The sequence below is a fragment of the Zeus faber genome (assembly GCF_960531495.2).
Source record: "Zeus faber genome assembly, chromosome: 13".
Lineage (NCBI taxonomy): Eukaryota > Metazoa > Chordata > Actinopteri > Zeiformes > Zeidae > Zeus > Zeus faber.
Window position 1 is genome coordinate 11,496,374 of NC_137198.1, and position 27,482 is coordinate 11,523,855.

Consider the following 27,482-nt stretch of genomic DNA (forward strand, 5'->3'; position numbering starts at 1 on the left):
CCGCCCCTTGTTGGATCAGGTTGTAAATCTCGCCGTGGCTTTAAGAGCCCGCTTGCTGGAAAATATTATCTCAAACACTCATCGCTGTCAGTACTGATTACAATACAGTGGAAGGGTTGCTCGGCAATTATTGACCGGTGTCTCACGGTCACGTTGTTAGTTTCTCTCTCTCTCTCTCTCTCTCTCTCTCTCTCTCTCTCTCTCTCTCTCTCTCTCTCTCTCTCTCTCTCTCTCTCTCTCTCTCTCTCTCTCTCTCTCTCTCTCTCTCTCTCTCTCTCTCTCTCTCTCTCTCTCTCTCTCTCTCTCTCTCTCTCTCTCTCTCTCTCTCTCCGAGCTTGAGATTGACTGACAGCTAGTGGATGGGGGGCACTGGGCTGGCGGACGGTGGAGGGAGAGCGCTCCAGCAGACACCCTCCAGTCCTCCACGGTGCCGGTGCTCGCCTGCCCAGTGAACTCTTCAACTCTCCGTGAACCGGGAGCGGTGAAAAGGAGGAGAGACGGAGAGAGCAGGGGGGGGAGATGGGAGGAAGAGCTTGATTGAGCCGCTCTTTCAAGTGTGGATTTACTCCACTGATCCAGTGCTCGCGCATACGTGCACACACACACACACACACACACACACACACACACACACACACACACTCAAGCCCCATACATTGTATAGTGGGGGTGTCACGATTCAAAATCAAAAATCAGATCAAAATGAGCATTCAATTTCAAACTTCGAAATCACAAGCGGGTTCCCCGTATCTTTGTGGGTAATATTGTCCTCCATGGGTGTTGCCGCTGCCCCCTATTAGGTCGGTCAAGACGAATAAATGGGTTCTCTAATATAACCGTTATCTGGGGGAGAAAAAAAAAATGCGCACTGGGAAGCTGAGCCTCTCCAGCTGAGCTGCACGTGTGGGCCAGAGCTTCTGCCTTGGAATAACGTTATGCATATGATTTGGATTATGATATCAAACATGAGGTGAATAATATTAAACAGAATGTGATGCTGTGATATGATGAGAGTAGAATTAGGAAAAAGTCCAATTAAAAAAGAAAGCACAGGACGGAGGAGATGAGACGTGCCCTTGCAGTGTGTTGAAAAGTTTCTTTTCAGTTAACCGGATGATCCAGCTCACTGGAAAGAGCCGGCTCCAAGCATTTATATTCTCTATGAAATTATATAAAATATTTTATTAAAGTTACTTATTGAGAAACAAGTTTTTTTCTTTACACGTCAAGACTCGATAGTCTTACGATGTAATAGCCATCAGTGCGGGGGGGGGGAAAATTCCAAATTGAATGGTGACCTAAAAATCGAAAGTGCAATCGAGTCGTGGATTTGGAGAATCGTGACTCCCCTATTGAATATAGCGATACAACCTAGCATTGTCATTAGCGGGTTGGCTGCCCATTAATCCCTCCATCTACCGTGAAATGTGAAAATTATTGACAAAAAGGCATGTGAAGAACAACAGTTCCAGTTGAAATGCAATGTCGCATTGCATGCACTGCCTGGTGTTTTGGTGTTCACTGGAATGCCGTGGTCGGTGTGTAACATGGTGACTACAACCTGTACTCCTTCAAATTGAGTATTTGTTTTTCCCTGAAGATTGCTTTGTGTTACACATTCACTTTCTAACACTATGATTGGCACATTGCTTTGGAAAGCAGGTGGAAACATTATTGTTCGTTTGTTTTTTTTAGGCAGATATTTCCTTGGTGGTGCCATTTTTAAGGTGGACAGCAAACCCTCTTCTTTGTGCATATAGTGATTACACTGTGGAAGGCTAATGAAGATGCCCTTGCAAACAGGAATCAGCTCTCAAATGTCTTAAATAATATGATCAAATAATCCTTGATCTAATAATAATGTAATTAGATTTAGGAATGAATCTGAATTCATCTGAATGACTTCTACGTCTCAATACAATTTACACGCTGACGTGAACATATGTATTGTGAGTCAGTGGGACCGTGTCCAGCAACTGCATGCTGGATTGTTTCCACATCCACACAATTTAGCACAAAGATTGTACTTGGCTTTGCAGCACTTTGTAATCTGGCAACTAAATGCTGAACTTGCGTCCGCACAACAGCATTACTGCGGTGGTTCCAACACGTCACCATTAATAGGCCAGTGTTAGGTTGGCTTGGGGGAGATGCCGCTAATTGGCTCCTTGCTAATTAAATAAAGAACGCTGACACAGACCTTTTCATTGAGAGTGGTGAGGGGTACACAAAATAGATGTCCCTGTTTAACCAGCAGAACCTAAGTAAGTATTGAGTACCTTTATTTTATTTATTTTTTTAATAAATCGCTGCAAACAGAAAACGGCCCTACAATTCTAGGGTAGCCAGAGCCCTGGTCTTTCTGGTGTGATTATGTAGGTGCCGTGCTGTGGTGTGATGGCTCAGTGTGACAGCTTATTTAGATCTATGACAGATCCTCCACTCTCTTGCAGGAAGGCTTAGGCAGATGTCACAGTCAGATCCAAGGTGACACTGTGTGTGTGTGTGTGTGTGTGTGTGTGTGTGTGTGTGTGTGTGTGTGTGTGATTGACAGGTGTGGCTGCTGGACATTGTTATGGATATAATAAATCCTCATTGGTCTCTTCAGGTCAGCATGCTGCTTTTTTATTTATTATTTATAAAAAAAATTTTGAAGGGCTTCCAGGAAACCGACAAAACCAGCAGGTGAAAACACTTTTCACCCAGCAGATCAAGACATCTAAGATCCACATGTAGGGGGGCTTTTCTTTTTAGTTGTATGCATTTTATATTTGAAAATGTTATGTATAGGGATGCACCGATTTTTTTCGGCCTAAATCGTGATCTGCAGATATTTGCGTTGTTGACCGCCATCGGCAAATAAGGTGACGTTCACTGATGGCGGTGGCCAGTGTTTCCCACATGTGGGAGCTGACGGTGTTTTAGTTGGTAGTTGACAAGCTGGTAACTTGTGTATATTGCGCTCTTCTGACTCCAGTGTTTGATAAATAAATAAAAAGGTAAAAAAAAATATGCGACAGCGACTGGTGTTTCGGGTCTCAAGTGAGCCACGGTCATTTTTCAGTTTTTCTTACAGATTGTGGAAGTGCAGGTTGTTAGCTTTCAAATGATTTCATACATTTGAATCGGAAAATATTTAAAGGAGATATTTAGTTATTTTTAGTACATGTAATTATTGATAAAATGCTTAGTATTTTACAATTTCGATTTTTTTTTTTTTAATGAACATTGATATGTGAAAATGAACTACACAGGTTTTATATATATATATATACATATATATGTGTGTGTGTGTGTGTGTGTGTGTGTGTGTGTGTGTGTGTGTGTGTGTGTGTGTGTGTGTGTGTGTGTGTGTGTGAGACACACCGCAGTGGGCAAGTAATGTAAGCGGTATATGCCCGAAATCCAGCAACTACAGCAACCTAACAGGTATATTAACAGCCACCAAAGTATATTTGGCGACCGGTTTTTTCATTTTACATATTTTTTTTAAATCCGTCTGAAAGAACGCGTACCTGGCTCTCTGCAGTGATCCAAGCGGGAAGATACGCTGCGTTCATTGGAACTCGGAAAACTAAGTGTTGACGCGTTCAGGGGAATTTGGAAAACATTGGTGTCGGCCAAATCGTTATTTTAAATATCGGTATCCGCCCAGAGTTTCACAATCGGTGTATCCCTACTTATGTACGGTGCGGACTCCTACAGTTCCTAGGACAAAATTTGGACCTCTTCATTGCATGTGACATCGAGATTACGGACATACAGTACTTCTAAATCTTCTTTTAAGGACTAACCATGAATTATCTCCCATCTGGGATATGTTCTCATCGGCTTTTATCTTGAAGTAAAAAATAAATATCCACAGCCTCGTCCTAATTAGTTTGTTTTATTTATTACTTGCAGGATTTTCTATGGTCACAGGAAATTATGTTGGTACAATGGCCTTTGTATGGGTACAATTTCAGCCACTCCTTGCTACTTGTATTGTACAATATTGGTAAATTAGGGAAGCTATGTGTAAATCCCTGGTTAAGAGTGCCAGCTCGACAAATAATATCAAAATGTCTTACATTTTTGTCTGAACTATTTTTAAGGCAAGAATGGCCCGATACAGCTTTATGCTGACTCAAGGTTGCTGTATGACAAAGATGGCAAGAGCGTACAACACTTAAGATAGTTATTCTATTCACTTGGTTGAACTCCCCCCAATGCAGCGGCTTGATCTTTCTGAGAGATGACAATCAAAATATTCCAGAATGTGTTTGGGGATCGTCGGTAGGAGTTGAGCCATCCTTACCTGGAACAAAGTGAGTGCAGTAGCAGCTTGAACAGACCTGCAGCCTCCAGCGCAACTCTCGATTTGCTGCACGACAGGGATCAAGTCTTCCATTACTCCCACTTACCACTCCGATGCTCCCTCTCAGACTCTGTACTCCCCCCCCTCTGTTGCTTCACATCAAATCCACATTCCTAGCACACATTACACCCCCTCTATAAGGGTTTTGATGTTTTGCTCCCCAGTCCTTGTCCTCCTCTGTTTCCAGGCCCTATGCAACGGGATCAGGTTTCTGCGTTTAGCCAAAATGAAGATCCTTTACTCATGGACCCTTTGTCTTTGTTTTTGTATCTCTTTTGCTTTCTCCTTTCCATTGTCTCTTCACGTCTCCCTCGGTAAGTGCCGCTGACGGGAACCTGGATGGTATTTGTGTAGCAGGACAGATTGGCCCTGGTTGTCGCCAGCTTTGGTGATCTGTGGGGTGTTGTGGCTGAGCTTGCCAGTTCTCACCCCGCTTGGCACAGTGGCGAGGCCATCAGAATCAAGAACAAACAGAATAGACAGGCACACAGGCACCTGTCTCTCTGCCTGTGTCTCCCTCACTATTTAATTCTCTTCCCTGTCAGCAGTGTATGACAAATGACTACAAAACACCATCTGGCTGAATCTATCCATGTGTGCCTCTCCAATTAATGATGTTTACACTCTGTTAGGCCTACCTACCGCGACCATTCTCCCCTTATTTACTCTTGATCTACTTCTCCTCTTCACATCTCCTGCCATGCGTGATTTCCAGCCAAGTCCGCGAGGATCGGCGCTCACGTTTTCTCATTGAGCCTGATTGATTGGCTCGCATTGGAGCTACTTGGAAGCGTTTTACTTAATGCTGCTGCTGTGCCCTTTTTGTAGCCCCCAGGACTCAAAATACGGAGGCAGCACTACGCCACCGGCTGTGCATTTCACCATAGTTTCGACATTTAAGGTTGATATGGCGTTTGTTATTTTACGGTTTAGGCATACCTTTCCTAGAAGGCACAGCAGTGAAATTCAATTACTTGTTACCTTCGTAGCCGTGATCAAACTGTTTTAACTCTCGACTCTGCCCTCATTTCTGTGCCACGTCCAATGCTGTTATTGCCACCGCACACACGCCGGGTTCCAGGCCTCCTGCCCGTGCATCAGCTCTACCAAATGATAGAGCGAGCGAACTGCCGATAGCGCTAGCTAGTCTAAGCCGACTTGGAGGCGCCGTACGCAGTAGTTGGATCATGAAGTCCACCTGGCGGTCTCTCCCTCCCTTTAGGCTGTTATTACCTTCATCAGGCTAATGAAGCAGTTGGATTGGATCACATTAACCTCCTGATCCCCACCTCCCAAGATGCCACAGTTACACAAGGCTGGACTGCATTGCTCAAAGTGTGTGTGTGTGTGTGTGTGTGTGTGTGTGTGTGTGTGTGTGTGTGTGTGTGTGTGTGTGTGTGTGTGTGTGTGTGTGTGTGTGTGTGTGTGTGTGTGTGTGTGTGTGTGTGTGTGTGTGTGTGTGTGTGTGAAAAGCCCAACCCACCTGCACGTAGTAATTTCCTCTCCCACATGAATGTTAATCATCTTTTTAATTGGGTTCTTTGACTTGGTGACCTCTGCTTGGGATGCCAGAACTGCATTGCTGTGTTTCTCTATTCTTCTCTGCCTCCAGATTTTGGTGCAGATGTGTTGTCTTTTGTTGGCATGTTTTCCTTTATAGCCTCCAACCAGGCTAACTGTAGGTAATCTCAAATAGTTTGTATGCGGTTGAAGCCTATTTGCCACCCTCTCCTCTTATCACCTCACCCTGCCATTAATTTCTACAAAATCTCTGGGGCTCTGTCTTGTTGCGAAAGCCAAAGTAGATAACTACACGGACATTCTCGGACCAGATATTACAGACGCGATTGCGATTTAGTCTGCAATTTTTTTTTTAATAGTTCCTTATCTTCTGTATTATTCACTAAACACAAGCAATAAATCATTCTATAGTATGACCAACACAACATTGGATACAGTCAACATATAAACTGCTCTTTGCTGTAGGCCAGGCCTATGTGTTAAGATGAAATGATGCATGAATAACACTTTATTTAACTATTTGTTAAAGTTGTAAAAAGAAAAACCTTGAATCACAGTAGAATATTGTCTGATTGATTTAACTTCAAGCCTTATCAAAAAATTAGAATCAAAGTTAGAATTAGAAAGTTCGAATCAAAAAAAATTTGCATTCAGGGGGAAAACAATGCCATGTTTCATCAGAATTGTATTATTTTATATAAATGTTGCGCGCATATGTCCTCTGTAGGAGAAAGTGAATGAGCTCTGTCCAAGCGACGCTCGGTGCGCAGGTCAGGCACAGCTTTATGCTCCTTAAAAAAATGAAGCATATATATATATATATATATATATATATATATATATAAATTTAATGCAGTGTTCTGGAAGAGGCTCGATCCGTCCGGACTCCACAGGTGTTCCGGGCTCTGCCAGCAGCACACGCCTCGCACAGAGAACTGCGGATGCAGCGCAGAGGTTCGGTTAAAACAATTGCTTAATTAGGCGCAGGTTTTTCTTTTCCCCCCCATTTTATTTGGGGCCGCTTTCTGAAATCTCACAACAAAACGATAAAGCGCGGAGGAGCAAATAAAATCATGTTATTGTTTCGGAGAAAGGAACCATCCCCCCCTCCCCATCTCTGCTCCCCGGAGGACGCAGAGGACACGGATCAGATCGTAGCTTCTTAAAATTGTAAAGATTATAATATATTCAAACTTATTTGTTCTTTTTTTTTCCCCGGGGAATTTTCACACGGGAATTTTGGCCAAAGTTGACTGATTGACAGAAGGTGACTGATTGGTTGGATTGTGGAACACTTAATTATTATTATTTTTTTAAATCGTAGTCTTTGCGATTTGAAAATTGCATTCTATTACGTTGCGATGTTGGTTTGAATTCGATTAATCGTTCAGCCCCAACCACTAGTATGAAATCCCTCTTTGATTAATTAACCAGACGTGATAAAAGTAATTGGGATTGATCGCATATCATTTACCACAGGAAATTGCCGCGGCTTTTCCAGACCCGCCTGCCAATAACAGTCATGATTGTGTGGAAGCTGTGTTGTTACCACGTAGAAGTGACTGTGATTAGCCATGTCAGTTCTAAGCGGTCTCTGCATGTGTGTTTGCATGTATATATGCACATATAGACAAACTTTTATGCAGGCCCTTAAATTTTTTTTTTTTACCTGAGCGAACATAGATACATACATAGATAACTTGCTTCAACAGCAGGTAGTTTTTAATTTTTTTTTGTAGGCAAACCCAGAGCAGAATCTAGAGTAACAATAAAGGTGGAGCCTCTTTCCTTGTGGTTGAATGATAAGCTGTAGCATGCTGGCAGCAACTTCAAACTGCAGCCTTGCTGGAAGCAGGCTCGGCCAGCACCCTGTTTGGCATCCCATCACACTAGAGCGGTGTGGAAAATAGATGCACACAGTAATTGCCAGGGGATTCTGAAAGCTAATTTTATTTTATTTTTTTACCTTTACTTAACCCCAGCAACTTCAAGACTCAGACAGAGGAAGCAAATGATGAAGAGGGTGTTTATGGAGGGCGTGCATTTGTAATAGATAGATGGATAGATTGTCGCATAAAGAAATTCCATTCATTCAAAAATCCATAAGAAGCTGAATCGCAGTTTGTTTTTTTGTTTTTTAAGATGACATGCAAGATGGCTGCTTTGTACGCCTTCATTTAAAAAAAAACCCAAATGTATTCTCCTTTTCCTCCCACCACAAATCTTTCTTCCCCCTGCTTCCTAATTAGATCGGTGTCCTTCTCACAGTGTGGCTCCAAAAGACAGCAGATACAAACATATATTACTCAGATGCTGCCATTTATCACATTCACAGTAGTGCCAGGATACTTTTTTTTATAACGTGAATGCATAAATTATAATGACAGACGTGTCTTTGTTGCTTTTGTTTGCCTTGCTTCGCTTTAATAGCACTTATCTCGCCGCGCAAACAGACACGCTCACTTACTCATTTTGCTCATCCCTTCTCTATGTTTTTATTTTCTCTCTCTTGTTTTCCCCTTTCTTACTTCCCATCTTCCCTTATTCTGACTTGTCTCTATTTTATCGCTCTCTTCTTATGTTCTGCCCGTCCCCCCCTCGTGTCTTTCAATATCTGTCTTTCTGATGAATTGAAGAGACGTGTCATTCACTGCACCCTCTCACCCGTTGAAGTGTATCTCCTGTGGCCTGAAGGCCTCAATCTCCAGCTAACAACACATGGATTAGTAACCGCAGAACAGGGATCGAGCTGTCTGCCGCAACTGTGCCAGTTCCACAAGATGGAGCTCCCTGTTGATGCCACTGATGTCCCATAATACTAGATAAAGATGGCTCTTTTTAAGTTAGTTCCCTTTTTTCTTTGTTTTGTTTTAAGGAGCATAAGGCACGGATCGCCCAAGAGGTCTAATGAATTACAAGTATCTCAGTACTTTTTCAGTCACACATTTTCCTGTCCATGCCAGATTACAAGTCAGCAAGGACAGTCAGTCATGGATACCGCCAAGTCTCCACTGTGGGCCTCGACCCTTGCCATCTCCCTCCTCTCAGTCTCCATCTGTGCGTCCCCCCCCAGGTCTCTCACTCTCCGGCTCTCCCAGGGCAGACAGGTGGTTCTGACCCCAAGAAAATGAACTTCCCGTAGGGAACAATCTACCCAAGGTTAGGCCAGCTTCCCTGGCCTTGTCCTTTCCAAACGCTAATCCTCTGCCTCTCCCACTGCGAGACATGTAAGCTTGTGCTAGTTGTGGAAAATATGCAGGGACCTGCAGAGAAAGTTGGTGAGCTCAAGAATTGCCGAGCTTGAAATGACAGTCCTGCTGATGGGCATCTGGAAAAATGCACTTAGAATGAAATTCCAAACAACTGAAACTGATCCGTACCCAGTGTTTTAATTAAAACGATCACGATTGTCATGTCGGATAATTATCAGCCATTTTAGACCATTGAGAGAAATGGTCAAGGGCTTTATTGATTTAGAAATTACTTTTGCCCAATAAAGTAAACAAACGTGTGTGTGTGTGTGTGTGTGTGTGTGTGTGTGTGTGTGTGTGTGTGTGTGTGTGTGTGTGTGTGTGTGTGTGTGTGTGTGTGTGTGTGTGTGTGTGTGTGTGTGTGTGTGTATGTGTGTGTGTGATGCGTAAGAGCCCGGCAGGAAACACACTGGCCCTAATTTCCACTTCCCCCTGCTGTTCTCCACATCATCAGGACTCTGCACATGAAGCCAGCCACAGGGAAGAGAGGGAAAAGTGCAAAGCGGGGGAAAGATTCAGACTGCAATAACAACTGTGCGGGGTGGCATCTTTCATCTTGGCCCCTCCTTCACTCAGTCACTCACTCGCTTCTGTCGTTTCACTGGCACTGAAGTTGGGGGAGGAAAGGGGGAAATCGGCTAAAGACTTTCATGCACGCCGCTACATACAAATGGAGTCAAACTTGCACGCATACATGGGCACAAAATAATTTGTGGCTTCATAGAAAAAGGCCAGACGGCAGTCTCGGATGGAAAGCGCTGAGACTTAGTCATTCATGTCATCTGATGAATCCTTGCAAGTCCTCCTAACTTTTTTGAAACTTGGCATGCCTGGTCCCTAACTGTACCCTTGCCTAATCGTTGCAATTACCGCAGAGTTTTCTTAACCGCCTGCTTTCTGTCACTCCCCATTTCTCTCTCATAAATCACCCCGTTGCTTATCTTTCTTTTTACGTCTTTCCTCTGAGGGAAGTTAGTCCTGCTTCTTGTCCTGCTTCCCTCATTTAGGTCATAAAGGAAAATTAGCTCCCAAGAGATGGTGTCATTTCCCCTGTCCCCGGCCTTGTACACCACTATTTTTTTTTATGCCACTTTAAAAATAACTCCTAGTAGCTTTGTGCCTTCGATTTAGGTTTGTGCAAATACATGCGCACACCCAGCCACCTGGCTTCCTAGTATAACCTCTTTCCTCCTCACTAATCCACCTGGTCGTGCTTGGCTCCTCCAGGGTGTTCTGGGCCAAGCTATCAGCGAGGCACGCTGAGATGCCGAGGCTGCTTTAATCTGCCCTGGTCCTCTAGAGTAGAGGAAAGGGACCCTGTAGGCTCCTGGCCAATCACTTTACTTCTCTTTGAAGGTCCCCTTATAATCCATTTATAGCGGATTCAGGGAATGCATACGTGTCAGTAGCGCTCGGCGATATGGACAAAAACTCTGTATTTTTAGGCTGAATGAGAATACACCAGGGATGCCGTGGTAAGGATTTTTTCCCACTGATTAATGAACTCATGACAACACCGGTGAAATTGGACATTTCAAATGGGGGGGGTGTAACCGCGGCAACACTACGACACACGCTATGTATATGTCTTTTTTTCTATGAAGTGGGCTAAATGTTTAGTTGTAAGTCAAAGCCACATGTGATATGTCACAAGCACTTTTATTAAAACAGACTGATTAAAATAAAATGCAGAGACAGGGTTTCCTGCCCTGTTGGAAAATAAACACAATTGAATCTTTCAAAATAAATTCCCGAAATCGAATATCACTCTACTTTTGGATGAATACCCCGATAACGACAATTTTTACGACATTTATCGGATGACTATTGCTTTTATGAGGTTTTCACACACAAGAAATAAGAAACAATGATAAGTAATGTGGGTATTCTAACCAAGCAGGTAGAGGCATGGATTAGAACAGCTAGAAAATTGCATTACTTTATTGTAATGCAGCCTTAAAAACATTTAACTATATCTCAATATTCCAACAACAAAAATTCCCAGATGATATCTTGTGTCATATCGTGATAACGATATTGTATCGATATGGCCCCCAGCCCTACGTGTACGAATGTGTGTTTTGAACGAGGTGCAGTTAGGGTCCTATCTCACCCCAGGATGTATTGATAATCCTACACACTCTATATCTTGTACTTTCTCACACACATGTACGTACACATACACTTACATACACAAACGCAACATATTATCCCTTGTCCACCTACAGTTTCTAGACATACCCATGGGCTTAACTAGGGCCAAGCTCTGACATCTGCATAGAACCCCGAGAGCAAGCTTGTGCAAGCTCAGTCTTTCACATAGCTTTCATCTCTGCCTCTCTCCAGCGTCCGTGTCCCAGTGTTTAGGCAGGAAAATAGGATTGTGTAGAGCTCAGCGTTTAGAGAGCCCAAAGGTCCGCCCATCAAATTCAGCTCCCATAGTCTGTGACACCTCGCTCTGCCAACTCTCACTCAAGTCACTTCAAAACCAACTACTTTCTCAGTCCAGTTGGCCAACTCTCGGGTGCTGGCTTCCCTTTGCCTCCTCCACAGCTTCTCCAGCTTCAACCTCTTAAAGTATTAGTAATACTGCTATCTGCTGAGAGGGGAAATGGCAAGCAACAACAATCTTACGTGACCCAACATTTTCAATAACATACAACAATTTGTGGAATGCATTAGCATATATTTAGTGCCTTCAGCCTGCTTTGGGGTGTCCTTCACAGGGCAATGACTTGGTGCGATGCTCAGTTTATCCCACGGTTAGCCCCTCAAGGTGGGGCAAATGCTCTTCTCAAAATGTATCCCTCTGAATGAGTTGCCAGCTCAAAGTGCAGCACTGTGGGGACAGTGCAGCTAGGACTTTGCCAACAAGAGATATTGTCCGTCATTAACAATGTGAAAGACATACTGGAATCAATAGTTGATATGCAGTGTTGCCTGGAGAAGGATACACCCTGTGACATGTAAAACGACTCTTGCATATTTAGGTCACCCAAAAATGTGCCGGTAGTATTTGAAAACTGTCACTTAGCTTCTGCTGTTGACGTCAGGTAGTGAGGATCTGGTTAGCCTGTAGCCTCACCCGTAGGCCGGCTCTCTTGTCCCGCTTTTGCTTTCTTTAGGTTTGGCTTGTTCATAGCGTATACGTGCACAGAGTGCTTGAACTAGTAAACTTAACACACAAAATAACAACTGAGAGCACAGAGCTGCTGCGTCTGCACAGTGATGAGGTAGTGGGACAATGACACAGGGGTGATCTGTGACCAATCAGTCGTCTGCAATGTTTTGCACGTGACCTTAACAGGGGTGGGGGGAAAAAACACTCCTTCCACAAATCTAGCCAGACGTTGCTCAAACTTCGACGACAGCATCTCTGGACTGCCTTGAATACAACTATCTATCATTCGTGTCCCTGATTTCTGCGGTTTCTGACCGGCAAACTGTGTGTGTGTGTGTGTGTGTGTGTGTGTGTGTGTGTGTGTGTGTGTGTGTGTGTGTGTGTGTGTGTGTGTGTGTGTGTGTGTGTGTGTGTGTGTGTGTGTGTGTGTGTGTGTGTGTGTGTGTGTGTGTGTGGTATAAAATGTTGTTAGTTATTCAGCATCATTTTCCAGCTGCTCGCAATTCATCATTTATTCATCTAGTTATAGATCGGGCAGCAAACAATCTGCGTCAATACGCAGACTTCAGATCCAGTAAAAGTCAAAATGCTGGTGTCGGCACCAATAATAAACACAATAATGCAAACTCAACAAAGACCAGTTGTGGTCTGGTGTAGAGGTCTTTACCGGGTCGACCAGCACCTGACCACCAGAACCCCACCTGGGCATGCATTGGGTTGGTTCTGTAATATCTAGGGGAAAACCGGTCAGAGTATTAATATAATTTAATGTTTGGTTCTAATTGGACCTCAGGGCAGATGTCCCGGGTCCAGACGAGTTTGGGTCTGAACTTTGAGGGTTTTTTTATTTATTTAATTTTTTATACACAAGGCCAGGTGTCTCCCATCACTAAGAAGCATAATTTTTTATTCAAATTCAAGCCACGCTCAAAGTTTTGAGATGACGTGATGATGTCAAGTTACCTGGACACGCTTGTTCAATCTACAAAACACAAACGTAAGAAATGATGTTGTCTCCATTCATAATGTACATGTAGGCAGAAAGGCAGTGTAGCCCTGTGCCTTTTCTATGTAGATGTCGAACGGACTGCGCATGCGCCCTGTGACAACTGCCAGTCAAACTGTCGGACGCGCCCAGCGCTCCACCCAGCGCAGTGCACCCTGCTCCAGCGCTCCAAATGCGAGAAGGAAGCTCAAGGAGCATCCAGGAATGAGGTGTGCACCCTCGGCACCCTACTTCCCGTGCCTATGGAAACAGTCGCATTTATTCACAAGCGATTAGTTGACTACCACACATGTGTCTCTCATGATTTGGCTTACGGGATACTACTGAATGATGCACATCAGAGGGGGTTTAGAAGTGGGTATATGCAGTGCCGGCTGAAAAAGCAGTATGTATGCCTGCGTATACCCTGCACTACACCACTGTTTGTATGTTTATTAAATTCTTAAATATACAATCCTACATGTTTGAGCATCAGTAGGACAACTTCAAACTGACCAGTAGCTAGCTATGCTCGGTAGTTGGCTTGCTATTGGTCATTGGTAAACATAGACATAAGGGTTTTAATGTCAGCTGCATCATATTGTCATTCATTTTAACAGTCGTCTGAGCCAGGCTGTCTACTTATTTTGTTTTATTACTGTTCCAAGGGAGTGCTAGCTGGTGTGTGGGGTGAGTAGCTTGAGATGTCTGTCTCATAACTGTGGTTCTAACAAGAGAACAAGGCAACTCGCACAACGGCTCAGGTCCACTTAAATTTGTCCTGTGAGATCCAGGTTGGGGTCCCAGCTTGTGCCACAGGGTTCTAGTTCCCTGGTTTAGAGTCAGGATCTCTCGATCTAATGCAAATCCCCGCCAGTATTTAAAGCTCCCAAATCATCCCTGGCCAAATCCCTTCAAGATATTCCCCGCTCGATTGGATGGCATTAAAGGATCACAGTGACAGAACAATACATCGTCTGGCAGCCTGGCGGAGGGATGGATCAAGGGATGGTTGCGGAGAGAATGAGGAGGTAGAAACAGAAGGAATGAGGGGGTATAAATTGTTGTTTGAGAGAGTGATGAGGGGCGGTCAGTCAGCGGAAGGGAAAGAGAGGAAATTTTATTAGGAAGGGTGGAAAAGAATGATGAGTGATAAGGGGGGTGTAGAAGTCAAGCCAGCTGTCTGTTGGCGCTTACACCATGTTCGGACTGCAAAAACATCATGTTGCTTTAATGTTTCCTTGCACCGACTCCAAGATCTTTTCCTCCCTGCTGTTAACCTATAACATCATCTGTTTGTCACGGCTGACACAACCCAACAAGCTTTCATTTATACATTCAGATCATGTTGTGTTGATGTTTTTCTGGGTTAGTTATGGAAGTATAATCCTCCCTTAATACTGTTAAGTATAAATAACACCCCCACTTCTGCGGATAAACAAAATCACTCAGACTTCCACTTTTGTTTTCCTTTCTACTTAGAGTAAGTGTTCTTAGTGGTCACACTAAACCGAAAAATATGTTTATTTCTGTTGAGTCTTATGGTGGGCAGTGAGCCAAAATGAAACATTTGATTCCCTCCCGTGTACTATTGAAGGGCGTTACCACAATTCAAGGCTTCCCAGCTCCCGTCCTTTTGGTCTAAGTAAAAGGCTCAAACTTACAAACCCTCTAGATCTGTAGGCCCAGTGCCGTGTTGCCGCTGCCAGCTCAAGCTCTTCCTCATAGCTCGGATGCTCGCTCATAAAAGCTCTTAGCACAGACTCCAGAAGTTACAGGGATACTTAACTGAAACATTTTGCACAATTAGGCCCCTTAGCGCCCATCTGTGCACCAGCAGACAGGCCTAAGCATAAAGCGATGCCTTTGCCCTCATGAGCCTAGTTTCAAAAAGTGAAATGATTTGACAGCAGAGCTAGTTCATGACTTGGGTATGCGCCGCTTTCAACTCTACCCCAGTAAGCGCTGTGATTGACAGTAATGGGGCGGAGCAGCACCAATGTGTTTGTAATAATCTGACTGCAGCCAGGTTCACTTCTATGCTAATGATCTGGCGTGTTGGTGGTTTAGCATGACTAACATTGCGAGTCGCTAACTGACGCTGTCTGAGAGCGGGGATGAGCGAGTTACAGGCGAAATAAAGAGGCTTTGCGAGAGTTGTGAAGGTTTAAGACAGTTGGAGGAGAGAGTTGCAGGAGAGTGTGTTGTTAGTCTTCCGGGGAAAATAAAACAGAGTTGAAGACTGTTTCTCTTGGCAGATGTGTGAACAAAAGCCAAGGAAAATAAAATTGCCTTTGAAAGTGCAGCAGCAGATTCGTGAAAGGACAAACTCTGGTGTCCTCCGGGTTCCTTTTTTTTTTTTTTTTTTTTTCAGTGCTTTTTAGTTTTTAGCAAAATAATGAATGATTTTAATATATTGTGAGTTTGTGGTGATTAATCGCTGGTGTTTTCTGCATTCTCTCCCACCACAATCTTACAAGATTAATGTATTAGTGTACTTGCTTCAGCAAGTCACATTTCGGTCCAAAATGAGATTTGAGCAGATTTATATTCCTCAAGTATTTCCTGAACATGTTTTCAAAATGGAGTTTGATTCCTAAATAAATAGATAAATATTAAAACATCGAGGCTACTTGATCCACCAGCATTACATGGCGGGGGGGGGGCATGTCTCACCAACTCGCACAACAGAATGCAAATGGTGGGATGACCCCGCCATTTGCATTCTGGGAATTTTTGGTTTGGTTTTTTTTGGTTCTAGGTTCTCATGTGCGTGATGGGAAAAAGTGCCGCTTTCTTGAAACGATCATTGTTATGAACCAATAAAGGCAGGAAATGGGAATGTTTAAAATTTGTGGGGGCCACAGTGCCCACATCTTAAGCACATTTTTGCGTTATGAACATTTGTTCGGAGCACACTTATCTTCAGATCCCGAAACACATAATTAACACCCTCTAAATTTTGTTATTTTCATTAGAAAATCATCTGTCTTTACGTTGCCGTGATGGTCTCAGTTCTTACCCAAACTGGACAAATAAATAAATCACTGTTCATGAAGGTCTTCCCACGCTGGCGATGTCTATCCGTCCGTCTCACTCTTTATCAGTCTGTCTTTCTAAACCTGTCTCTCTTTCTGACATTCTTTCTTTCTTACTTTTCAAAGTATTTATTTCTGTCTTTCTTTTCAAAGTTTTTCTTTCTTTCTCTCTGTTCTTACCTTTAAAGAGCTAATTTTCTCATTTGAATCTAGAACTACTAGTCCTTCTTACACTATTACTTCTGCTTTTACTATTTCTTAACACATCTTTCTGATAATTCAACTATTTTTATTTATTTTTTTAATCATTTTCAACCTAAAGCAAGCACACATATTTACCTCAGGAAATTTGACCTTTTCTAGTTTTTAGATTGGATTCTCGTCAGCTATTTATTTAGTTTGGGAGATGGTTTGAAGCTCACTACAAGCACTCACGCCTTCCTCCCTCCTTCCCTCCGTCCCTCGCTCCATTCCTGAAGAATGTGGAGTTGTCGATAAGTCGACTTGGCAGCGTAGTGAGAGTAATCATTTTCCTCCAGATGTTAGAGTTTGGGAGGAAACCAAAGGGGAGTGGAGTAAAGGGAACCAGACTGAGAGGAAACCCAGCTGCTGCCACTGCTAGTCCAGCCTCCCCGAACATTAAGTCATCTATTCCTCCCTAACCCCCCTCCTCTACTCTCTCCTGCCACACACCCCCATACACCACTCCGCCCTTCTTGGTTCTACACATTTGGCTTCTTTCTGAGTCCCAGGAGGCAGCCGGTGAAGACAGTGTTTACTGCTGAGGTAATTGGAGTGGGGGGGGGGTGGGCGGGTGTGTGTGTGTGTGTGGGTGTGGGTGTGGGTGTGGGTGGGTGGGTGGGTGGGTGGGTGGGTGGGTGGGTGGGTGGGTGTGGGTGGGTGGGTGGGTGGGTGGGTGGTGCCGGGCGAGGGAAGCATGCCCCTAGCCTCTGTGTCAGCCCGCTGGGGAGCTGACAAATTGTTTAGCTTTTTCTTGGGCTCGCCTTCTTTCTTTTTTATCCTTTCTTATTTTCTGATTATTCCATTCTTTTTTTTTTTTCTCCTCCATATTCTCTCCGTCATTCACTTTCTCTTGAACTTAATCGCTTCCATTTATTTTCTCCTTCCTCCCGTTCGTTTATTTCATCCGCCGTCTTTTCTTCTCATACACTCGACGGACCTCGCCAGATAGGACCACGGGCCCTGCAGTTTGCAGCAGCAGGCACCAGCAAACGCCCTCCGCACCGATCCAGCCGCCCGTTGTGTTCATCTGTTGGTGAGACAGACCGGGCTGTGGAGCTGGGGGTGCGACTCCTAACAGCAATCAGGCACCTGTCCATCTGAGATGGCAACACTCCCAAACACTCAGAGGGGAATCTGCGATATGGTCACGAGTGTGATTCTGAAAGTATTCCAAATCACCGTGTTAGTAAATTCAAATCGCTTTCTGTTTCGTCTAGTTTTTTGTTTTTTTTCTAGCAGCAGGCCGTGGAAATAATTTGTGCGTTCTCCATAAATAAATTGTATGTGACGATGAATCATAATGCACATCTTTGACAAGTCCAGTCAGTCAGCCTTTTGCAAGTTTTATTTTGAGCCAAAACATCATTGACCCTGAGAAGCAGCGGTGTATCCAAGCATTTAAATATTTTTGAGACAGAAGCGGTTTAAATGCAGTTGATAGGCTGGAGCGTGACATCGCGCATTGTGAGGTCAAAGCCCCGTGGTTTGCCAAAAGCGAGGACTATCCAATCAAGTAAACAGCGCATGAGACTTCACCAGGAAGTAAATGACACAGAAGCGGCGACACATGAGGTTTTAAAGACAGGTTCATTATTTGCCGAGTTGAATTCTCGAGGAGACAGACCATTAAATTGGCAAAAAGAAAAGACAAAAAAAAACAAAAAAAAAACCGCCCAAAACAAGCGATCACCGTCTGCCGAGATATTCGTCCAGTCGCCCGAGCCTAGCGTGCGGTCTGCTCTCCGAGGCCCCATGAGTCATGCACATGCTTTGAAACAGGACTTGTTTATCATGCATCCAGCAACTTTTCAGCAAGGGTAATCGGGTAGTCAGTGGGACACGGCTTACTCCTCTCCTCCATCAGCACCTCCCTCATCCCTCCATCTCCCCCTGCCCTCCCTGACAGCTTTTCCCGCTCTGCTGATTTCACAAATAGGCTTCATTGATTGAATCTGATTTGCGTGGATAGAGCAGCTTTATTGACTACGTTTTGCTGATAGACAGGTGTGGGTGCGCGTTTGGGGGGGGCGCACATGTGTATGCTCGCACGTGTTCAGGCATTATTGGGGGTGTAAAGGAAAACTTCCCTTATTCATCTCATTCCGTATCTCCCCCCCCCCCCCCCCCCAGACTCCCGCACACCAGTGCAGACGGTGTTGCTTGAATGTTTTATGCCGGGTGGTGCATGCTGACGGAGGGGGAGGTTAATTGTGCCGGCACCTTGGGTGAAGCAGCATTAAAGCGTAGACAGTTCTCGCCGGCTCTCATCATCAAACATTCATCCGAGCTGAGCCTCGGTAGGAGGAAGAGCGTCCGGCGCCGGCTTATTAAAGCCAACCCAACCACTCTTGTTTGAAGCCATTGAAATGGGCCCGGTGGCGTGGAAGGATTTGCTATTCTAATTATATCCAAATTTGTATTATGATGTCAAAATCCCATACTGTCTGTGTTCAAAGAAATCATATCCTGATACAACTCTATTGTTTCAATTTCTGAATCAATTATAAAATATTAATGTAGACGTAATTTCCGCTTGACTTGAATACCGTACCGCTGTTGTCACAAATGAATTGGAAATATTACATTTCTGTGTGAGGCAGAATTTCTTCGGTGAATTATTTTTGAAATACGTGCGTACGTCAGATGGTACTCTAATAAGTTGGTAGCAATTATTGTGTATAAAACGTCAATATATCTGTGTAGAATCGTATTGTGAGCCGTCTTTTCAATATCTGATTGAATCAAAAACGACTAAAACTACTGTATGAGGTAGCTTGCACTGGAGCTATTATCTTTGACCCGTATAGAGCGAGCCTGCAACAACAAACACGGGGGGAGCGAGCGCGTTGCGTTTTGGAAAAAGGAAAGGATCTGGCCGGGCGTTTGGAAGTTGCCTAATGGCCGAGGAGACAGGCCCCCCCCCCCTCCCTCAGCGCCGGGGGTCCACATCCCCTGCAACACGCACCCACCTCACCTCCGGCCCCCCTCGCTGCCCTCTATTCTGCCTCTCTCGCCTTTCAACAGGCGCTCTGCCATCTACGCCCGGTGGATGGATGATGGCGCCCTCTTCCACCGGCGCCCATTTAACCCCCGCAACCCTGTAGATCCATCATCATGCGCCACATAAACACACACACACACTGGGATACCTGCCTGGCTGTAGTTCCATAGCTACACACACACACACACACTCATCAAGGGGCGACGCCACCTGTTCTTTTACCCAGCGTCGAGTCGTTTCACCACCTACCGTCCTTCCATCCTTGTTTCTCGCCCTTGTTGCATTTAATATTCCGCCTCGATTTCTTAATATTGGCGGTGTCACAAAGCATTCAGGTGTTTGCTAAAAAGAAAAGCAATCTGTTGGCTGTTTTTTTTCCAGTGTACACTCAGAATGGCGCCACACACACACACACACACACACACACACACACACACACACACACACACACACACTCACATGGTCCTCTAAACCAAGAAAGCTAAGAAATGTTGAAACTTAAAACGGGGACAGTTTTTATTATTTTGTTTATTTTTTTATTATTAAGTCCACATACTTCTTTGAAAGTGCATTTGTGATTTAATAATTTTTTAGTCATTCGCTAAGGGTGTGTGTTGGCGGGGGTTTAGGAAAGCCGTTTCTGTTGCCACAGATCTCCACGGTGTTGCGTTCGTTGTATAACCAGAGCTAAAGCTTAACACTCAATTCCTCCCTGATTTGTGTGTGTAGCTCTTTTTTTGTCGTTGTTGTTGTTGTCTGTTTTCCTTTGTTGATTATTCATTTTGTTTAGCGCGTCAGCTTGGCCCGCTTCCAAAAAATACTGACACAGTTTTATAGAGGGAGGCAAAATGCGCACGGCAGAGGGGGGGGAATGGGGGGGGGGGGGGTGGCCAATCCGTCTTCCTCCTTCGTCGGTGGAGAAATCCTACGTCATTTCTGTTCTTTTTCTCTTTTGTTGGAGCGGCTGCGGTCTGGCATGAAGTGCGATGTTAACAACGGCAGATAAAGAAATGGCGGGGGGGGGGATAGGTTATCTCAAGGTTTTTTTGTTTTTTTTTTAACCATTTTAATTCTCCTGCTTGCCCTCCGGTGCGGTCGGCTGGTATTCCAGGGTTTTTTCGTCGGCGTGCTTGTGTTTACATATGTGTAGCAGCTTCTGAGCAGCGGCTAATTGGTAGAGATTTTTCGTGCTCCTGCGGGGAGGAGGGGAGGGGGGGATCGGCGTGGGTTGCCAGCGTTATCCTCGTTAACCGCTGACCCAGACCATGTTTAATTAGACCTACGTGCTTATCACTGCTCAGCATGTCAAGTAGCCTTTTACTCACCCCATCAGCTGATAGCAGAGCGTGCTGGAGAGCGCCGGGCTCCCAATTTAGGACGGCGGCGGCGGTTGATTTTATGCATTGTGTTTGTGTTGAAGAAGCTCTGTTGATTTATAAATCCGCAGACAATCACCTGGGATGCCGACGTGATTATGACCCTGTCCTCTCGCCGTCTCTGCGGCGACGAGAGACGCGGGTAAGGACGGCGCATTCCGGCGTGCGGGGCGGCCGAGGCGGGGGAGACGATAACTTGGCGGAGAGGTGGACTTTGGGTCCAACTGGGTTAATTGGAGACTCGGCATGATGCGGTGCGACATCAGACTCTGAAGCCACCGCCTTTCACGTAGACCAGGGTCCATCCCTTTCTTGTCTCTCTTTCTCTGACTCTGCCTTGAAGACGAGTCTCAGGGGAGGGCTTAACTTTGAGCCCCCCCCACCGTCCCTCTTCCATTACCTTTCCTTGGGCTGAATAGAGCGGCTGGCCGCTGTCGAACTATGAATTACTCCGGTAGACCAGCGATGTACAGAAATAGAACAGAGGCAGGGAGGAGGATCAGTCGCGCTTTTGTTACCGCCTCACTAATGCACTTCACCGACTAACGTGTGTGTGTGTGTGTGTGTGTGTGTGTGTGTGTGTGTGTGTGTGTGTGTGTGTGTGTGTGTGTGTGTGTGTGTGTGTGTGTGTGTGTGTGTGTGTGTGTGTAAATAGTGGAAGCGCTGTGTGCACCAGACAGCCGTTGGTAATAGAACCGCCCCCCCCCCCCCCCTCCCGAGCCAAGCTCTTATTTATTTATTTTTAATGCTAACAGTGGACCCGAGGCTAACGAGGCTCCCTCTCTCTGTCTACCTTCCCTGCGGTTTGTCGTGGGAATCACAAAGGACCTTCTTTAAGTATGATGTACTACCTGTGAAATTGCAGGGGCTTCCACGTTGTCATGGTTATTGAGTTCTCGCTGGCTGCGGGGGAAATGTGTGACGGGGGTGTCGGTGGATGGGTGCGAGTGGGGTGGCGGGGGGTGCTATCTTAATGGCGTCCTGTTAATAATTTCAGCCCCCTAATTTGACAATAATGACAGTGGCTGCGGCTTTTGTATTTATTTATCCAAACATTAATTGACAGGACTGACATTAGCCAGGATGGTTATTGCACATTGGATTGTGCACATGGGAACAAAGGAAATTACGGTAATTTTCGGTCCGATGTGGATTATGAATATGCATTCTCTTCCTTAATGTCAGCGCTTACAATGTCAGCGCTTTAGAGACAACGAGGCACTCTGCCCGACAACAGCACATTAGCTTATCTGCATCTCTATTTGCCTAAACCCCATTCAGCCCGGGAACGACGCGTCGTGTCCAAGTCATTTAGCGGCGCCGGCGTCCTGACAGGCATGCGGCGGCAGGAAACGGTCGTCACGCGGATTGATTGTTTGAAGTGGCCCGCGACGGCCACGCGGCACCATAACTCCTCAGTAATTAGCCGCCAGCCGCTAATGTGCGCTTTGTATTTTCTGTGTTTCGCAGGCGGAGGGAGAGGATAATCTGAAGAAGATGCAACTGATGGAGCTGGCGATTCTCAACGGGACGTACAGAGACACGAACATCAAGACACGTAAGCACACACCCACATGTCCATCTAACCCTCATCCCAGACCAGCTTCCACTTCCACATACTTACCTTGATTGATTAGATATGTTTGGTGACTTAACGAGGAGCTGTTGTGATATCGTTGGCTCGTAGGAATTCTGTACGATGTGTTAAGCAGCAAACGAGGAGAACAGGGCTCCATCCTTCCTTTCCAGATCTCCATCTCTCCTTTATCCTTTCACATACCCCCACCCCCGCTCAGCATCCAGGTCACTGTACGGCAGCCTTGGCCCGGGCCGCAGCGCTCAGCACAATTCCAATCCACTCATCTCTGCATGACATACGCTAGTTTCACGCATCTCTCACCATTTCTTTCTTTAATCTTCAAGATGTCTCTGAATCCATAGTTGTTTTGTGAGTTTATGCCGATGCAGTGTTTCCCATGTTCTGTCGCCGTGACCCGCTAGGGTTGGGTCAGACGTCCACACTGAACTGCGCCTCATGGTTGGACCTATTTGTGAGGCAAAGTCATAGTGTCGACAAAATGCGAAATTCAAGGAGAGACAGACGTCTTGCAAAACCTGTAATAGTATTTTACAATTACGTGACCTTCCATTGTATGAAGCAGCACTTTCAGAATACATTTTCACCTTCAGCGTTGATGGCAGAACCTCCCATTAATGACTGTTTCCTCCAGAATTCTATTTGTGGTGGTAACTGGCCGCGGGATGGGAAGAGAGTGACTTATGACTCCATTTCGCACGGTGCTTTTTTTATTTCGTCCAATAAGGAAATTCAATAAAATAATCTATTATAAAAACACAAATGTTTTTATTAGCTTTATTTAGAGGAACGGAACATGCGATTGCCCGCAATTTCTCCCTCTCCAATGTCTCCATTATGCATGGAGAGGGAGATTCCGTGAAAGTCGCGCCCCGATTGCTCCTTCGGAGGACTAACAGAGCACCCAATTGTACGAGCGCAGAACGCAGCATCACCTACAGTTTTCCAAGTTCCAGTGAACGCAGCAACACTCCTGCTGCAGAGAGCAGTGTCCACATCTTCTAAAATCGATGGTAGTTGGAGTCTTTCTCTCAGAGGGATGTACTATATACAAATATACTTTGGCAGCCCTTAATATACCTGGGCGGCCCTCCAAAATGAAGTATGTGTGGTGTAGGAGTCAAAGCACCTTAGATGTGTTAATTACACGTTCAAGGTGCATTTACATTCACATTTTACCTAGAAATTATATTTACATTGATGACACGTGTTTAAAAATGGTAATGTTTACAATAGACGAGCTAAGGAAGCCTTTTTAAGTCCTTCCTGTGGTTCCAATATTCCAAAATACAAAGTCATTGCACTTTTACCCTTTTTTCTCTCAGCAGTTTCTGTCGTCCAAGCTGTGTTGTGACCCTTTTTGTCCTTCCAGGCGCACCGTACTTCCCCGCGTACACACTAACCGGGTTTAGCTTTAGCCGCTCGTGCTAAAACACACTCCACTCTTCTCTCGTTGGAGCGTCTGAGTCTTCCTTGCCCTTTAACGGGCTGGGGGAGTGGGCGGTGTTTGAGAGGCGGAGCAGCAGTTGTAGTAATATATATTTTAGTTGCGTGATTTAAGGAATTTAATTTTTATTTACTCTTGTTTGATAAGTGTTTATCAAATAAATCAGTGTGTAGGAAACACTGCGACGGTATGGGAAACACTGCAGTGCATAACCAACATATACCCCAAAACTCCTTTCTACTGTGTTGTAAATTGTCATTCTGAAATCTCTTGCATAATTTTCCTGTTTATGACTGGGGTCGTACAGACTCGATGGTTGGAATTTCCGAAAGGGGATTTCAAAACCATTGGGTTTTTGCTGTCAATTTTAAATATTGGCATCAGCGCATAGTAACCCTGGAAATAATTGGCTTCCTATCTTCCTGTGGTAAAAAGGCTGTAAAGTCAGCTACTGGTTCAGAGGGCCTGACTTTGGGGATTCAAATTGTGTGGGACGGTGCTGAGAGCTTGCATTTGCGAAACATTTTTTAAGTCAGTCAATTAAATGAATTGTATTTGCATTTATTTTGTGTTGTCCAGCATAAGTGGACTCAGGCCATTTAGAGGAGAACTATTTGTCCAGTTACTCATTTCATAAAAGATAATTGCGCCTAATGGCAACAATTATGCGATTGACCTGGGCAACAGCCAATCCAGTGTAACTCCTCCTAAATGCAGCTCCACTTCTGCTGGGCCTTTCAGTACAACTTCCGACATGTGTTTGCGTGACGTAGTTGCTGTGGTGATTGGTACGCTTTAAATGATGCATTGCTTTGGGACAGTATCAGCATTTTATGCCTCTGTGTTTTGTTCTGTTTTGTTTTTTTTGTTGTTGTTTTCTTTGTTTTTTGGGTGTGGGTTTACATTTTTAGTTCTTGCATTGAAAACCTTTGTTTTGCAGCAGATTGTGGCTTTTTTCTTTCACCACCATGATCATTGCATGGATTAATTTTCCCTTTTTGCCCCTCCCTTCTCTCACTGCCACTCCTTCTTCTTTTCCTGCTTTTGTATTTTCACTCTATTTTCCTCATATGTGATTTGTTAACATCCACCCCAACACACTGTCTGCTCTCTCTCTCTCTCTCTCTCTCTCTCTCTCTCTCTCTCTCTCTCTCTCTCTCTCTCTCTCTCTCTCTCTCTCTCTCTCTCCGAACTCTCTCCCTTGCTGTCCTTCACTCTCTTGCTTATGGCAGCCACCCTTGCGTTTTCTCTTGCAGCCGCGGCCGCGGCCGCTCAGGGCACGCGCCTCATAGCGGGCCCTGGAGGCCAGGTGCTGCCTCCCCCAGTACTACGGCCCCCAACGCCAGCTGGCGCCCCCATCATGAACATCATCCGGCCCGCTCAGATGGCCACCATGCTGCCTAATGGCACCCCCACCCTGGTGCCCCCTACGCCGGACGGTGGCATTATCTACACCACCCCTTACGACTATCCTTATGCCCTGGCACCCACCTCCCTGCTGGAGTACCCCATCGAGCACAGTGGGGTTCTAGGTAAGAGACCCTGGGGCATGGGTGCAGCAGGCATGGCGGCAGCCGGCATTAGCCAGCCCGGACAGGAGGGCAGCTTGTTTTACCCCGGGGCTGGGTTGCTGGACGCAGCTGCTATGAGCCACAATCAGGACTTTTTGAAAGGTAAATATGTCGTGTCCACCTGAAGAACAAAACAACACTCACAGGGTGGAGGTGGTGGTAACATGTGGCTATGAGACGACGGCCTCACGGCTCGTACGGACACTGATAAACAAACCGGTTAAAAGGCGACAGGCGTCATCTTTGCTAGAGGATCGTCTATTTGAGGGACCTTTTCTATTCGCAATTTAAGCGCTTTGAATGAGGTTGTTTCCCTCTTTCAGCTCCTCTCACTTGCCAAACGGTAACGCTCTCAGGTTTGTTTAGCCTCTGTTGTGTTGGAACGGGAGCACCAGCCTCAAAGGGCTTTCACACAGGACGCGGTGCGCGCGGCGCTCTAAACCCCACCGGCCTGTATTGGTTGGCTCCGCGCGGGACCTGCCCCCATTGACGCGGTGTCCGTGCCTCCGTGCAGCCGCGCCACAGAGGTTGGCAGCGCGCAAAAGTTCAGCCAAGTTTAACTTTTGCGTTGAGTAGTGCGGCACTGCCGTGACGTAATCCCTACTGCGCCAATAGAAACTAGAGGTGAAGCAGAGTAAGTATCTGTGCAACATGGAGGAGAAACTGATTTTGGCCGAGCTCTACAACCCGTCCTTAAGGGTTTATCGGGACCTTGGAAGGAAATCCCCGTCGTGGAAACAGGATTCCTTCCTGTCATTAAAATAAGTTGTGAAGAATATATAATACTGTAATTTAATATTGTAATATTTAATACGGGCCAACTGAACCTAAAATAATAATCCCATAAACGATATCCGCTGTTGTCGATGTAATTTCGGTTGTCCCAAAAGCGCGCTACGCCGAGCGCAGCGCACACGGCGTCCTATGTGAAAGCCCTTTAGTCTGAGAGACACGCTCACATGCACAGCAGCCTGCACTCTAACCCTTTCATGCACTGGCCCTGAGGCATATTCAGTCTGGCAGCAGATCCCTGCGGATTTCTGCAGCTTTTGAAATTATTTCTCTCCACTATTCTCCCTAGGCAGGCACTGATGCCTATAGGAAGTCCCTCGCTCTCTCCCACTGGGGATGTTCATTAAATTCCTCCAGTCACGCCCCCCCCCCCCCCTCCCACCGTCGTCTTAGCTTCACCCGTCTTGAACTTTAGCTTGGTTCTGACGCCCGCCACTCCCCTCCGTTTGTCCTTCAGGAGTGTTATTTTTCATACATGTATTACGTTTGTGCCACAGCGGTGCTTGATGTTTCCGCCCTACGTGACCAAAGAGATGACTTGAACGCGAAAAACAGAAAACCCCCTCGCTCCGACACGCAACGCCTTCCACCGCGATCGCTCGGGCTCGGCTCAGACGTCGACCGCGGCTGCGATCAGCTGACCTGCGCGTTGCAGGGACTTCTGGGAGGCGGCTGACTGGCTTTTCTCTCTTTAACTTGCAGGGTTACACCAGCTTAGTGCATTTTATTTACTCACTTTATTGATCGGTGCCTTGAGCAAGACGAGCCCGGTGGAACACACACACACACGAGCAGACACACACACACACGCACACATTTACTGCCGGCTCTGCTGCGTTCGCTGTTGTATCCAGCCGGGCGCGGGCTTCAGTAGGCGCGAGGCGAAACGTCGGGCGATCCGCAGATTTGGAGCGGAATGGAGGTTGGCCAGCTCGCCGACGGCCAAACCTGCAAAGAACAGCTCATGGAGTTTGTGTTTCTGTTGCTCTTTTCCGCCGCAGAGCGTAAACTAACGGCTCCCCGGGCTTTCGTCAAGCCCGCCCATCTCTCGTCCACCGTTTAGACGGTGAAGGTTTGAGTCACAAATCTCTCTAAAGACTCTCCCTGTGGCGAAGGGGGGTTGATTCTCTCCGTTATCCGGCCCCACACCAGCTGAGATGGAGCGTTCTCTCCAGCCGCCAA

At 45.7% G+C, this 27,482-nt stretch overlaps 1 protein-coding gene across 7 annotated transcripts in view; it reads left to right on the plus strand.

The window, feature by feature from the left end:
• qkia (QKI, KH domain containing, RNA binding a) overlaps nt 1-27,482 on the plus strand; it is an 86,725-nt gene that overhangs the window by 55,002 nt on the left and 4,241 nt on the right. For 3 of the 7 annotated variants that reach the window (XM_080012376.1, XM_080012381.1, XM_080012375.1), the window contains exons 5-6: nt 22,364-22,451; nt 25,170-25,610. In XM_080012376.1, coding sequence (XP_079868502.1) covers nt 22,364-22,451; nt 25,170-25,610 — 529 coding nt within the window. The remainder of the gene's footprint in view (nt 1-22,363; nt 22,452-25,169; nt 25,611-27,482) is intronic. The other 4 variants (XM_080012379.1, XM_080012378.1, XM_080012377.1 and 1 more) reach the window with 3 other exon arrangements.